The sequence below is a fragment of the Myotis nattereri genome (assembly GCF_964212035.1).
Source record: "Myotis nattereri genome assembly, chromosome: 4".
Classification (NCBI taxonomy): domain Eukaryota; kingdom Metazoa; phylum Chordata; class Mammalia; order Chiroptera; family Vespertilionidae; genus Myotis; species Myotis nattereri.
The window spans coordinates 78,232,195-78,248,498 of NC_138079.1; the positions used below are offsets into that span (position 1 = coordinate 78,232,195).

Consider the following 16,304-nt stretch of genomic DNA (forward strand, 5'->3'; position numbering starts at 1 on the left):
ACAACTTGCTCTACAACATCCAATGTTTACACTGAAGAGCAATAGCAAAAAAAAGGGAAGCGGTAAATACATATAAAATTGGAACAACAAAAAAGAGGTAATTTTCCTTCCTTTGAATTAGTTATAACAAAAGTTATTTTATAACATAATATATTTTGTAACAAAACATAACAGAGGCAGATATTTACATTCAACTAGAGTTGGAAAGAAACCTGAATATGCCTACATTTCCACCATGGAAAGAATGCTGACCACCCAAGATGAAAAAAATGCCTACACCTGGTATAAGATATAGTAAAAGACAGGAGAGCAAAAGATATACTATAGAGGAAATAGAAAGCTGATTTCTTAACTACAGAAAGCTGGGGAGAAGGGAAAAGCATATCCTTTTTCATGCTGGTCAGCCTATGAAACAGAGCACTGACAATGTACTGCAGAAGCTTAAAGATTTTTATTCAGTAAATATTTACTGAGAACCTACTTGTACAAAGTAATATGGCAAGTATATGTTTTTATTAACAGACTCTTATACCATTAACTTAGTTACAGACACTGAGACATGTTATGGTTTACACAAACATCTATCTATACATATAAATGCCTAAGCGACTGTTACAACAGGTTGACCGGTCTCTATGACATGCACTGACCACCAGGGGACAAATGCTCGATGCAGGAGCTGCCCCCTGGTGGTCAGTGTGCTTCCAAAGCTAACCTCCCACTGCCAGCCAACCTCCCCTGGTCCCTCCCCCTGGCCGGCTCTGAACAACCCAATCAAGACGAGGCAAGACGGGCCCCCATTGGCAGAGGGACCCCACCCGTGCACGAATTCGTGCACCAGGCCTCTAGTATTATATAAAAATAGCACACTAGACCAGGCTAAAATGCTAAAGAGATGAAAGAAACAAAAGCCTATTGTTTTGACATAGGATAATATGAATCTTTACTATTGGCTCTATCTTCTTTATTTGTCTTCCAGGATTCCACACTCTCCCTGTTTTCCTCCTATTTCATTGTCTACTCTTTCTCATTCTTCTCTGCTGACTTCTCTTCCTCTTCTCCATTCCAAAACGTTGGACTAAATCAGGGCTCTGCCTTCAAACCACTTCCATATCTATATCAGCAACCTAGTGGTTTTCATTTAGGCCTATCACTAAAAGAGTATCAACTGGCATATAAAAATTCAATCTATATGTTCCCAAATTCATATCTCTATCTCTGACTTCTCTGCTAAGGTATGAGTTCACAGCTCTTTTCACTTGGAGGTCTAACAGACTTCTTAAACTGTTAAATCCAAAACAGAACTCTCGATATCCTGCGTTCTCGGCTCCACCTGACTCCCCAGTCCAACCCACTCCCCGTGTAGTCTTTCCCATCTCAGGAAATGACATCACCATTCAGCCTAAAGCTCCACCCAAATCCTCTAGTGGTCACTCTGGATCTTTGCTTTTCCTTTTTTTCTTAACCACCACACCCAGTCCACCATCAGCACCCACTTTCTTTCATAGATTCTACATCCAAAATACAAGCAGAATCCTAGCTCTCATCACATTCTCAATTACTACAGCATCATTCACCAGCACCATGAAGTAGCCTCCTAACTGGCAGCCTCTCATTTTCTCTTGCCCTTTCTATAATCCAATTTCAACAAATCAATCCAGCCAGAATGAATTTTTTAAAAATGTCAGATCATATCACTCCATTGCTCAAATGCCCCAATGGCTTCCGCTAATATTGAGGGTACAGTCCAAATTTCTTTCCTTAGTCTATAAGGCCCCACACCTCCATCCCTGAACTCACCTCCCACCATTATCTCCTTTCCTCCAGCCACATGCATGGGTCTTCTTATTGTTTCCATAATACACAAATCTGTTCCCACCACAGGTCCTTAGAATTTGCTTTTCCCTCTGCTTATAACCCTTTCCCCACTGATCTAAAAGCACAGACTCGGGTGTGTGTTCAAAGTCATCTTCTCAAACATCACCAATGTAAAATAGAGAACTGCTTATCCTGACCCAGCCTATCTCCCCCTTACTCATTATTCTTCTAGAACTCTCATTACCTAATTTGTTTTAGGTATTTACCTTTTCACCTACTTGTTAATTGTCTTCCTCACCAAATATAAGCTCTGTGAGAGTAGGGCATCATCTTGTTTGCTCACTGATGTACTCCCAGCACCTTGCATAGTGTGGGGCACACAGTAGTTACTCAATATACATGACAAAATAAAATGAAAAGACTGCTTTCTGAAGAATGCTTTATACATTTCTAGGAAAGCAGCTAAGTAGTTTTAAAATGTTTTCATAATTCTCATTTTTGCAATCATATTTCCAGAGTTTTTCTGGATTCACAAGCTGAAAATTATTATACCTGCTTCTTTACTCACAGTATAGTAACACTCTTAGAAAGTATCTTCCTTAAACTATTTCTAGAGCTGATATGTACTAGTTATCTTACCTTCCCCTTTTATTTGCTGACCAATGAATTTTGTTGGTTACATATTCTGTTTATACTATATGTTCTACTACCCCTGAGATAAATGTTGGGCAACGATGGTTTTATCCCATAATATATCTTAGAGAACAAATTTTTAGGTATCGGCTGCTTTTCTGACCCAGTGCTTTTCGCTTTCCCCTGAATGGAAATCAATATGGTTTGACACAGGCAGAAGAACATAAAAAATACCTCCTCCAGGAAGGGAAATCACTTGTCAACCCTCATTTCCCATTGTGAAGAACAGGGAAGGGACACACCTACCAGAGCTCTTTCTGAAGAACCTTCAGGAAAATACAGACACACACACATACACCCAGATAGGTACAGCAGCTGAATTCAGACTGAATGTGGCTGGTTTCAAGATAGCTTTGAGCAAATACTCGGAAAGATTAACTTGAGGCGAGGTTCTTCACTCTTTAATTTTAAAGTAATTATGATTTTCCCCTGAAAGAGTGAAAAGTTGAGTTTCCAGAAGGATAGTTGTGTCTCTCTTCTCTGGCTACTGAACTCTGTGAAAGACATGACCAGTTATTCTAATGCTTTTATAGATATAAAGGTAAAAATCTGCCTGCTTATTAATGTCATGTTCATAATATATTTTTCCTTTTTTATGATTATAAATTGGAGTCCACTGTATAAATTTTGGAAACACCTGAATGCATGAAAAGATACAGAAAAGAAATCAACCATGAAAAACTAAACTTTGCTAGAATTTCTGTTTCTCTCATCCAGCTCTTTCCTGCTCTCACCAGGCAAACAAAAAAAAAAAAATGTGTTACATTGGCAACTCCTACTTTTTGCAAGAAAACTGGCCTCAGTGCACTGTATTCTCTTAAATACTTTAACAATCCATTTCCCTAACTGCAGTCAATCTCAGATTACCCTAATAGTTTTTGCCATACTTGAGAACCACCCACATAAGAGGCTTGCAAACTGTGACCCACAGGCCAGACATGGCACAGGGCCTGTTTTTGCACTGCCCATGAACTGGGAGGAGATTTCACACTTGATGTAGTTGAAAAATAAAAAGAAAAATATTTCTGTGACAGTGGAAATTGGATGAAATTCAAATTTCTGTGATCATAAATATAGTTTTACTGAGACACAGCCAAGCTCCTTCGTTTACAGGTTGCCCATAGTCACCTTTGCACTAAAATGGCAGAGCTCAGTAGTTGGTCATGAGACCATGAAGTCTAAAATATTTACTATCTAACTTTTATAGAAAATGTTGGCCTAATCCTCCTCTTAACAGAATATTTTTCTTGAAATTGATTCACTACTTACTTGAAATGATCTTAAAAGAAAACTTTATAGCACTTACAAGCAGAAAACTATAATCACCCTAACTTGAAGACAATCTTAAAAATAACTTTAACAACCACAAGGAGATATCACTTCCTATCTACTAGGATGCCTATCATTGAAAAACACCCACAGAAAGAACAGTGTTGGCCAAGGTGTGGAGAAATTGGAACCCTTGTGCAATTGCTGGTGGGAATGTAAAATGGTGCAGCCACCATGGAAAACAGTATTGCAGCTCCTCACAAAATTAAAAATAGAACTACCACATGATCCAGTAATTCCACTTATGGATGTACTAGTATACCCAGTAGAACTGAAAGCAGAGGCTCAAATGGATGTTTGTATACTCATGTTCACAGCAGCATTATTCACAATAACAAAAAGATGGAAGCACCTCATGTGTCCATTGATGGAAAAATTCATAAACAAAATATGCTATATACATAAAATGGAATACTATTCAGCCTTAAAGGGAAGGAACTTCTGATATCTATAATAATAAAAGTGCAATATGCTAATTAGACCAGACAGCCAAACGACCCTCAGGACGACATTCCAGACGTCCTTCTGCACAAAGCCACGGTGGCAGGGGCCGAGGCAGAGATGGTTAGAGGAGATTAGGCAGGCAGGCGAGTGGTTAGGGGTGATCAGGCAGGTAAGTGAGTGGTTAGGGGTGATGAGGCAGGCATGCAGAGGGGTTAGGGACGATGAGGCAGGCATGCAGAGTGGTTGGGGCGATCAGGCAGGCAGGTGAGTGGTTAGGGGTGATGAGGTAGGCAGACAGAGGGTTTAGGGGAAATCAGGCAGGCAGGCATGTGAGCAGTTAGGAGCCAGCAGTCCTGGATTGCGAGAGAGATGTCCAATTGCAGGATCAGGCCTAAACCGGCAGTCAGACATCCCCCAAGGGGTCCTGGATTACAAGAGGGTGCAGGCTAGGCTGAGGGGCCACCCCCCCACACAAATTTTGTGCACCAGGCCTCTAGTATACTATAATAGGGATGAACCATGAACAAAATTATGCTAAGTAAAGTAAGCCAGTCACAAAATAACAAGTACTATATGATCATAATTATATGAGGTACTTAGAGTAGTCAAATTCATAGAGACAGAAAGTAGAATGGTGGCTGCCAGGAGCTAGGGTGAGAGAGAAATGGGGAGTTACTGTTTAATGGGTACACAGTTTTAGTTCAGTAACAAGAAAAAAGGGGCTGTAGATGGATGGCGGTGATGACTGCACAACAATGTGAATGTGCTTAATGCTACTAAACTGTATAACTAAAAATGGTTAAAATGGAAATGTTTAAGTTATATACATTTTACTACAATTTAAAAACATTTTAACTGCAACAAATTAAAATTAATTTAATTTAAAAGAAGCTAGACATCCTTGCACATCTAAGACTCAATCTATTTTATGTTAAAAAAAGCTTATGAGCAATTCTTAGGGAGGCCTTAAAGATTAGCAACAGCAAAACCAGAGTCTGAATCTGATGAAATGCAAATGAAGTAAATAGGGACTTTCTTACAATTTATGATTCAGCTTTCTTTCATGTCATGTCCTTCCCATAAGAGTCCCACAATTTGGGAAATACTAACCTAAAATATTCCCCAGTGATGTGTCACAATCCAGGAGCTACAATCTTTACATCTTTGCCAAAATATTATTTCTTGATTAGTACAGGATATTCTCCAGTGATTGAAGATAAGAGCTTTGCTGGATTAAAGTTCCCTCTTTCATAATGACATCTAATTTATTTTTTAAAATGTTTTATTGATGTCAGAGGAAGGGAGAGGGAGAGAGAAAGATAGAAACATCAATATGAGAATCATTGATCGGCTGCCTCCTGCACACCCCCTACTGGGGATCAAGCCCGCAAGGCATGTGCCCTCGACCGGAATCGAACCCAGGACCTTTCAATCTGCAGGCCAATGCTCTATCCATTGAGCCAAACCAACTAGGGTGATGACATCTAATTTCTAAAAAATCATTTCACAACCCTGTACTATGGTATTATATAATTAAATATATTTTGAGCAAAGGACAATTTATAAGATTGGCTCTCCAAGGTTTAATTTTGGGAAATCCTAAAAAAATCATATATATGATTATATAGACACACACACACACACACACACACACATATATATATATATATATATACACACACATAAATAGAAATATAAATATGTGTATGTGTGTGTGTATATATATATATATATGTGTGTGTGTGTGTGTATATATATATATATATATATAGAGAGAGAGAGAGAGAGAGAGAGAAATATCGAAGCAAAGAAAACCACTATTTTTTCAGAAAGGTATACCAATTTTATGGAGATAAAAAGAAACAATATTTACTGATGACGTGTGTCAAATTTGATAAAGCACTAGTGGTATTCAACAACATCAATACTACACAATGCAAAAATTATTTAAAAGTCAGAAAAAAACCCTGTAGATAAAATTTCGAAATTCAGTTGTAAAGTATGCTTACTACATAAAATTACTTTTTTAAAGGATCATGGGCTTCACAAGACCTTATATTATGACTTAGTATGAAATACCTACTAAACCTCATAATTTCTACTAAATCAAGTCTATGCTAATGTTCCTTACGTTGTCCACAGTAAGTTCCAATATATCCCTTCTGGCACTGGCAATGGTCTTCTGCACAGGTCCCACCATTCATGCATCTAACGCTGCACTGCTGAACTGCAAAGGACAACAAAAATTACAATAATATCAATGGTCAAAATCACAGTATCTGTGAGTTATAGAACTATACCAAATATTCAAGTCAATGAAAATGTTATACCCCAAGCAGATCTATATATATTTGTAGTAAGTGCACAAATGAACGTATCTGTTACAACATATGTTATTAAGTACATGTTTAAGATATATTATACTTTCAGTGTGAAAGGAAATAAATATAAGGTAACTAGTAGTGTAGCTTCCAAGATGCAAGAGACAGTGTAACTGTTCAGAATGCAGGGGCTAAGTACCTGCCATATGTGGTCAGTGCCCTGCTATCATGATGGTCTTGGTATCTACTCTCATGGAGCTTCCATTTCCATGGGAAATAGACAAAACACAAGAAAACAAATACCATGATGTCATTATAAATTGTGATAAGTTCTCTGAAGGAAACTGTGTTGTAAAGGAGAACAGTTTGGAGCCAGAAGGTACCTCGACACAGGAACCGGATGAGGCCACTCTGATGCAACATTAAACTGAATTCTGAAGGACTAGAATGAGCCACGCATGAGAAGTACCAAGGAGGAACCTCACGGGGAGAGGACCCACCAAACCAAAAGGTCTTAGGATAATAAAAGGTTTCCTCTGAAGAACTAAAAGGTTCACATGATTATAAAGAGGATGGTTGGGAAGAGAAAACCTTAGAGAAGCCGTCAGCTAGATAATGCAAGGCTTCCTGTGCCATAGAAGCGTTTGCATTATCCCAAATTCAACTGGGAATCATCAAAAGGATACAAATAAGACAATAAGGTGATGATTTATATTTTTAAAAGATTACTTTAGCTGCTTTGCAGAGAATGGATTTAATGAGGGCAAGAGTAGAAGCTAGGGAAAGCATCAAGAGGTTACTGCAATAGTCCAGCTGAGAGGTGAGGGTGGCTTGAACCACTTGGTAGCAGTGGTGATGGAAAGAAGATGGATTTGAGATAATACTTTCCAGTAGAACTAGTAGGTCTTCTTAAAAAGAGTTGATGTGAGAAAAAGAGAAGCAGTTGCTTAATTACTGTGTGGATGGTAGTGCCATTTGCTGAGGCAAGAAAAACTGTGGAAGAAGTAGACTGTGGTCACTAATGAATCAACAGTTTCATGTGACCAAGTTTCAGATGCATGCAGGTGGAGACGTTGAATAGATAAATGGAACATGTGAATATAGGGCCCAGTGGAAGGATCTACTCCAGAGATAATTATGAGTTAGGAACATCTTGGTAGTACTTGAAGGCATATATATAAATGAGTTCATCCACAGAGGACAGACCTCTTGGGAATACCAAACATTAAATGAAAAGCTAATGAAGGAGATACAGAAAGGAGACTAAAAAATAACAACTAAAAAAGGAGGATTGTAGGCCACTCACTGATAAGTGAAGGGAAAGGAAAGCGCTTCAAGAAGATAGTGATTAATGGTGATTAATACTTTAGGAAGGTGGAGCAGGATAAAGACTAGAAAGAGTAGAAAAGTTTGTGATGGAAAGGTTGATAGTATTAGTCAAGACTAAATGACTAATTCATGGATTCCCTACTGAATTATATACCGGAAACCGAGGGTGGGCCAGGGATTATTCAGCTACCCAGGTAGAGGAATTAGGTAAAATTTCTTCAGGATTGGGTTTTTTGCTGAGGGCATATATGATAAAAATAAGAAAATAGGATAATGAAGATACAGGCAAGGGTTTCTTCCAGGCAATCAGACAAGGAATGTTTGGGATAAGTGTACAGGAAATTTGCTAAAAAGTCTCGATGAATTCTGAGTAATAGGCTTTAAAAGGCTGTGACAATGACAGATTATTTTCAAAGAAAGTGAAACTAGAGTTTTCATCAGAAAGACAATGACAATTCTTACATGAATCTTGAATCTTATATTACTAAATCATTGGGATTTTCTATTACCTTTACTTGGGGAAATTTTGTGGAGAAAAAATGTTAAAAGTGAAACAAGTTCACACTACTTTAAGGCGGACATAAAGATGTATTTAATTATTGAGCAGTTAAATAAACAATACCAGCTTCCTCCTTGTTATAATGCTATCTTAAACACTGCCTAAAAGATTAACTTGGGACTTAAAGACCCAACACTTTCTAAATGGGTCGTTAATAATACAATCTTAGTCCACTGTTATAGTGATCTTACAGAGCTGTTGGGAGTTAATATGTGTAAAGCAAAATAAGTTAATATATGTGAAGCATCTGGTCAGTAAATAATAAATATTTGTTCTCTCCTCAATCTTTTAATCCTTCCCCTTTAGTTAACCCACAAACAGGATATGAGCCACAGGAGTTAAGCAAGGCAATAAATAGAGCCTAGGGTTTGAGTCTATAGGTTTAGGCTTCAGAATATCTGAATTCAAATCTGTTACCTTGGGCAAGTTACTGATGTGTGCTTCAATCTCCTTCTCTGTAAAATGGGGTAACAATAGTATCTCATAGTGTCCATGTGAGGATTAAATAAGTGATACAGTCAAACATTTGGCAAATTGTAAAAACCCAGTAAATTATAGCTATTATTCACAAAGAGTCACTTCTCCATTAAACCCGGGCTCTTTCACTGCACAGACATATAGCTCTGGACCAGAAATATATCACCCAAGACTAACTCCAAAGATTAAACCAGACATAGCTAGTGAGGAAAATAATCATGGATTTATAGCCTCATTGAAGAGGACATTTAGAATTTACTCAAAAGCTTAAGGATAATGCAGTAAATAAGGACACACAAGAAACATACTTGATTTTGATCCACAGGTCGGTGATATTTGGCCACTGGAACAAGTACACATGTTAGGACGGGAACAAAATCCATCTCCACAACTATTTCTACATATTGCTGTAGAAAGCACAATAGGGAAATAAATGAATAATTAGGTAATAAACCATGGTTTACAACACAAGAAAGCTATAGTTAAAAACAATAAATTTGGAAAACTAAAATATAAAATATGCGATATGTAATGTCTAATTTCAGCTATGCAATCAAATTACCCATTGTAGACATGAAAACAAGTATCATAAGGTGCAAACAAATGAAGCTATTTCAAGTTCCATATTTCTAATTGTTGAACTCTCCTATATACAGGTTGTCTCTTCTACAAGTCAGAGTTTATATGTAGAATTTACCATGAGAAGACAGTCTTGGTCCTAGTAGGAAGCTGGGAGGGTTGATGAAACCCAGAGGTCCTGCATACTCTCGGAAAATACAACCCACTCTGTAAGGGACCTTCATAGGAGACAGGGAATGTGAAATTGGCTGAGCCAGAGACTCCAGGCCCTAATGACTTGGCCAAGCCCCAGGGGTTCAATGCACATTCCTTCCCGGCTGGTATCTGACCTGCACCATCATCAATCTTTATTCCCTTAATAATTCCTTCTCTCCTTCCTCCAGCCTTTCTTCTCCCATATTATCTCCACAACCTAGCCTATTCCTGCTGCTCAGAGAAGCTGCTGCGACATTTTGATGGAGGGAGAGTCAAAGCCTCCTGCAGCTGTGACCTCCAAGGTATGAAGGTCATCGCAGCGAAGAATGATAGGCACATACCATGGATCCTCAAAATCATTAGCTGAGCACATTCAAATGGAAAGCCTCTCCCATATTTAGAGTCAGTTCATTTAGGAGCGGAAAGATTTATCTCTATACCCACAACTGAATTCTCTCTTTGTGTACAAACGCTATGTGCTTTAATGCTCCATGACTGGGTACATGAAGACAAGAAGAGGAGAGAGAGTCTGGGAATACCCTGAAACTAGCTATAAACATTTATGCCAATGTGCATATATGTCTTATGCTAGAGAGGGATCCCACAAGTTTCAAATAGATCGGAGAACCCCAATAACGATAAGGGTGTGTTCTATAGAAGCAAACTAAATAATAGTTTTTCTTCTCTAAATTGCCTTTTGACATCCACATTATATTACCAACATTTCCATTAATATTCCCTATAAATGAAAATGTCATAGATCATGGTGTGAAAATAGAAAACTGATTTTAGGCAAGAACATGGTTCCTACCATGAAGTTGACCATTCTTAAAATGTACTAGAGTTTCTGAACACCAAAAACTTTCTAATGAAAAAATGTTCATTAAAATATTATTTTATTTCAAAGCCCCCTCATCCCCAGCAGGCAGACATGTAGTCTAGGCTTAGGTGAATACAAACTATTCTTACCCAGGTCTTAAGTCCAGAGAGAGCCTGATTGGCTGGAGGTTGATTATCCTCAGACAGATCCATGTCATGGTCACAAGCTTGTCCACTATATCTGTGAGCCACTGAGAAGCAAGAATGCTCCTCACCTAAATTTTTGTCCCTTCCAAAATCACACAAAATCCATGAGATCCAAAAATACCACAGGGAGAGGGAGAGAAGACCTGGGTGTTGGGATTTCAGTGATGTTGGGAGAAGATGCATGGCACAGTAAAGCGTATATTGTATGTAGGAGGTCTGAAGTTGAGTTCTTGTTCTGCCCCTGACCCACTGCACCCGTGGGGAGGGGAGAAAATACAGCTTCTTTGAGTTTAATTTCCTCATTGGTAAAATAAAACCAAAGGATTACATTGGAGTGTTCTCATCTCTCTTCAGGTCTCAAAGGCTATGTTTCTGGGCCAACCCCTTCCCATTGGCATTCCACTGATCAAAATGGCCTTTATAACATAATTTCCCAAGAAATAAATTAATAAGCAAACTTTTCCATTGCTTCATGTTATAACAAGATTTTAAAAAACAAATGGAAAGTGAGAAAGTCAATTCCATCCTTTTGGAAACAAATATATGGAAGCTTGGAAGTACTTCAGTGATCTTTGCAGGCCACAATTAAGAACAATAACAAAGAAACACAGAGACTAAAATAAAAATGCAATAGATTTCCAGTAGTTTGAGGAATGTTTTACTTTTAATATCTTCTTTTCCTCATGAAGCCTAGTCAAGGCCAAACATTAAAATTCTAGAAGTTGACATTTTAGTATCTTTCTATAGAGAAAGAATGGTGATGTACAAATGTATGAGAAAAATTAATATTTGGTCCTCATTTTCTATTTGTATTTTACTTATTCTCTTTTTGTAAGTTTCCTCAGAGGTTTTCTTTGGTAAAATGATGAAAATTCAATAAATAGAAAAAGAAATGTATTATCATCAGAAAATCCTGGAATCAAAATTCTTGATTTTGATTTTATAGTGATTTCAAGTTGGTTAATACCTCCATATATTCTCATCTTAAATGTTGAAATAATTGGACTACTGAATTTAGTGCAGAAATATTAGAAGTTAAAATTTAGGTGCGACCCATATAAAAGACTATAAAGGCATTACATTCTCCCTCCCTTTATTTTGTGCACTATTTTATATTCTTGGTACTTTTAATATTTTCTAAATGCACTAATCAATATTTTTGTAGATATCTCTTGACATAAGTATAGCAAATCTTTCTTGGATATATAAAGATCATTTCAAGTATATGCCTTTTATAGATTCATGATCCATGTACTTTCCAGTGTATTTCATAAGCACCTAAATATTTCAAGTAGTAGAAATGCAGTCTACAATATTAAATGTTACTCTGAGATTTCTAAAACTGATCTTCTAAACAAGTAAAGTGCACAGTGTTATTCAAAGACCAAAAGTATTTAAAGCTGACACTCAGAGGAATATATATATATATATATATATATATATATATATATATATATATATTTCCTACTGTAAATATTCTGGAAGGCTCTGTTCTCTGGAATTCCCATTCCACGCTGATCCAATAAAATCTGACTTTACAGATTTTCAACACGTACCATAAACCAATCCCTTCTCCTCGGCTGCTCTCCAACTCAATAATGGCAGTCACATTCATTACATTTAGTGAGTCAGACTTTCCGCAGTGCCTCAGTCACTCCCGGCTAGTATGGCAGGTGTGTGGTGAGTGACTGTTAGCTGTGTTAGGATTCTAGGAACCATGTAAGTTTAAAGCAGACATGGTAATGCCCTACTGGCCTAAAAGAGTAAATGCACCCTCCATAAATGCCTCACATATATGGCTTCTGTGTTGGAGAGAAAAGATGCCATACACCTCTCTTTCCTTTTAATAAAAGCTAAGGCTTATCATCAGAGGGTTTACTTTAAATATTTATGAACTGCCTTAAAGAACACAATTGTTGTTTCCTAGTTTTGCCTCTTTACTGGAGTTGTGGGATTTTTAGGGTAGAAAAATTATTTTTTAAAATGTCTCCACAACGCTTGAGATTTTATTCTTTAAAAACTGTACTGAAAAAAAAATTAAGAGTCTATCTCAATCCCACAAAACCAATAAATATAGAGTCAGAGATGCCACTATATCCTTATTATCCCTTGGCTAGTGTGGCTTGCCCTTTTTCTCTGTTCACAGTTGCATAATTATCTATTCCCTGGAGAACATCAAGGTCAATCTAAAGTCAGGATCGGGCCTAAATGAATACACTGTCTATGATGCCTGGCTCTCCTCCCAACAAGACAAATGTGGCTGTGCTGTCTAAACACACAGGGGAAAGTGGGTCACACTTCAACTCACAAATTCACAGGCACGTGAAATAGGACATCTACAGTCCATCACTGTGAGGTTGACAACTAGTAACCTCTCCAATCAGAACTTGTAGAGCTGGGTGTACACTTTGGAAACTGAATAAAATAATCAAAGCTTTTAAGGTCAGATATGCAGGACTGGTAAAGTTCTAAGACTCACACTCTGAAAATATACAGTAGACGATGGTATTTTTGGTCTGTAAATCCTAAATCTAAATGTCTTCCAAAAAATAAAAAAAAGTCAAGCCATTTGGAAGAGTTCTCCCTTTTAATAATTTTGTTAACCTGGGTCAAGTGTAAATTTGCTCCTTTCATATCTATGTTGTGTGGCTGTTGAGATGAAATCAGATACAATGAAGTGGTTTTGTACAAAGGCTTAAGAAAGCTTGATCTTCCTAAGGCCTAAACCTCAAGCAGAGTCAAAAACCGGTTAATTTACATAACCACATTGTGGTCTTATCTGGACTCTTTTAGGAAAAAAGTGGTTTTGATTTATCAAGGGAATTGCTGTGCTTTCCCATCAGTTTGTATTAATAGACATAAATAAAACTTCCAAGTATCTTTGAAACCTTTATCATTATTGCCCTTCAGCAGAGTCTAAAGTGAAATCTAAGCTGATGCAAACCGGCTGCTTCTTCCACACCATTCAAACAGGGCCACATCCTAATTATCATGCTATGTGGCCACTGGATTCTAAATGCAACTACGTATCCAAAAGACTAAATGCAAGAGGTCCCACCCTGAGAAGGGGCCTTAGAGTGCTACCCCAAGCTGCGAACCCAGCCAAGCACTCACGGACAATGCATTGGTTTCCTCCAGGTAGCGTCTTCCATCCAGGACAGCAGTAGGAGTGGAACCTGGATCCGCACACGTTGGGCCTGCGATGGAGGGGTGCAATAACACATTAGCGGTATTCATAGGCAAAGCCCTAACAGAGTAGGTTTCAGGATAACAAACTACCCTTCAAATGTTTGGGGTGCAGATGTGGAAAGAGATGGACTAGTCCCAGGAATGGGGAGGCCAGCAACGTCTAAACATTGCCTTTCATCTTCCCTCCGTTGCTGCCTTTTTAAAGGGAAAAGAAACATGGAAACATATAATTTGCTAGTATTCTAGCCTCCGGATGCAGAGAACAAAGGGTACATTCCGTTTCAAAAATCCTTGCCCTTGTCCCTCCTGACCAACTGTTCCTTTGGACCTGAAGTGTCAAGGAAGAGGCGTCGAAAGGTGGAGCGCTTGGGTTCTTGATTAGGGTGAACTGTAAGCCCCGCACGCGTCCTCAAACAAAAGGCTCGGGAGCGGCGCCCCCGACGGTGGGGAGAGCAGGCTGACTCCACCAGACCCTGGCGCGGTGGGCTCAAGCGCTCCTTCCTCCCGACATTCGGAACCTGTTCCTGCACCTTGGGCTCCGCAGACGCTCTGCGATACGCACCCGGGGGCCTAGGACCCATCTGCCGCCCAACCGCACCCAGGGAGGCCCGCGCGGACAGCAGAGGAAAAGAGGGCGGCGTTCCTGAAAGTCTTCGGAGTCGCCTGGTGGAGGGGGCCGCAGCTCTAGTCGCCCAACTAGATCAGGGGAGGGGGAGGATGGAAAGCTGCCAAGCCGAGGTTCCCCTGGTGCGGGCTGCCCACCTACCCTCGAAGCACGTCCTGTTGTCCTCGCCTGCGGACGCGGCTGGCCACCACGGCGCCCTCCTCCCGGTACTCAGGCACCGCGAACCCGCCTTCGGAGCCTGTCGCTGCGGGTCGGACCTGTTGCTGCGGCTGGGGACCGGGCGGCTTGGGCGGTGGAGGCTGGGGCTGGCCAGCCGTGCCCTGCGCCCAGAGCGCCACGCAGCCCAGCCACACGAAGTAGGGCTGGAGACACTGCCGCCGCCGTCTCCCCATCGCGGGCGCTGAGTGCGCGCGGACCCTGGTCCGCGGAGAGGGAGCGCTCAAAGACAAAATCCGCGCGGCCCGAAAAAAGTCAGCGTCTAGCAAGCCCTTCGTCGGTTCCCGGGACGCCCTTGGGCTCGGGCTCCCAGCTCTACCGGGAGCCCCGGGCCGCGCGCCGGCCCCTTTGCTGACGGTGGGGCGCGAGCTCTAGCGCAGCGGGCGGCGAAGCGCGGCTGCGGTGCGGCCGGCAGCCCCGCGCGGTCCACGTTGCATCCCCCGGGCCACGGCCTCGAGCGACTCCAGGACCGCCGGCGGGCGGGGGCGGGAAATTACAAAAGTAACCCGAGCAGCCGCGGCGTAAAGTTACAAAGAAAGCGGACCTCAAAAGGAAAAAAAAGGGCCTGCGCGCAGCGGCTCGGCGGATTCCCGTGCGCTCCCGGCACAGATCCTGGCAAGCTGCAAAAGTAACCAGAAAGAAGCCGGCCAGCAAATTAAAAGTAGCCCCCAAAAGAGGAGGCTCTGCTCCCCGCTCGCCCGGAGTCCCGCGGGGCTGCGACGCGCCTGCGGCGGCTGAGGAGCCGGGCTGAGGTGCGCGGGGCCGGGCGAGCCGCCGGTGAGAGGAAGGGCGGGAGGCTGGACTCGGGGAAAGATGCGGCCGGCGAGGGCGCGGCGCGGGGGTTTTGAGGCGAGGCGGGGCGCGGGGCGGGCCGGCGGGCGGTGGCTGTCAGTGGGGGCTGGAGCGCAGCCGTCCACACGTGGGGCGCAGCCCCGACCCAGGGGCCGGCGCAGAGTGGGCGGGGACAGAGTCAGGGGGCGACTGGGTGGGGAGGAACAAGGGGAGCTAGGGCCTGGGGGAGGGGAAGAGGAAGGAAGGGGGTAGGATGAAGGGAGGAGAGAGGACTGAGATTGGGGAGAAGGGAGGGCAAGCCGGAGAGGAAGGCCAGGGCTGGAAGAGGGGCTTGGAAAGAGGGACTGGCGAGCCGGGGTACGAGAGGAAATGAGCGGGGGATGGGGGCGAGGTTAGGGCGAGGAGAGAAGTGAGAAAGAGGAGGGAAGGCCAGGGGGCCAGAAGGAGCGGGCCGTTGGGCCGGTAGGAGGGGGCTGGGGGGCCGGCTGGAGGGGGCGAGGTTGTAGTCGGCTTTGCTTCCCGTCCCCCTCAATTGGCCGCTAGCTCTGTTTTGACTGCCTGTACAAAGCGAGCAGACGACGGGGGAGGGGGCGGTTAGGGACCGGATTTGGGAAAGGAGGCAGCAGCCCCTTCCCCTCCCCCTCGCCCTTGCCGGGCGGCGGACCAGGGAGGGTCTCTACAAGTGCTTGGCTCCCTAGATCAGCAGCTGAAC

At 41.7% G+C, this 16,304-nt stretch overlaps 1 protein-coding gene across 1 annotated transcript in view; it reads right to left on the reverse strand.

The window, feature by feature from the left end:
- The window catches only part of FBN2 (fibrillin 2), a gene marked incomplete at its 5' end in the record, with an annotated part of 254,497 nt that extends 239,521 nt beyond the window's left edge, over positions 1–14,976 (reverse strand). The window contains 4 exons of the mRNA XM_081088909.1: positions 6,416–6,511; positions 9,279–9,377; positions 13,885–13,967; positions 14,726–14,976. Coding sequence (XP_080945035.1) covers positions 6,416–6,511; positions 9,279–9,377; positions 13,885–13,967; positions 14,726–14,976 — 529 coding nt within the window. The remainder of the gene's footprint in view (positions 1–6,415; positions 6,512–9,278; positions 9,378–13,884; positions 13,968–14,725) is intronic.
- Between the last annotated feature and the right edge of the window lie 1,328 nt (positions 14,977–16,304).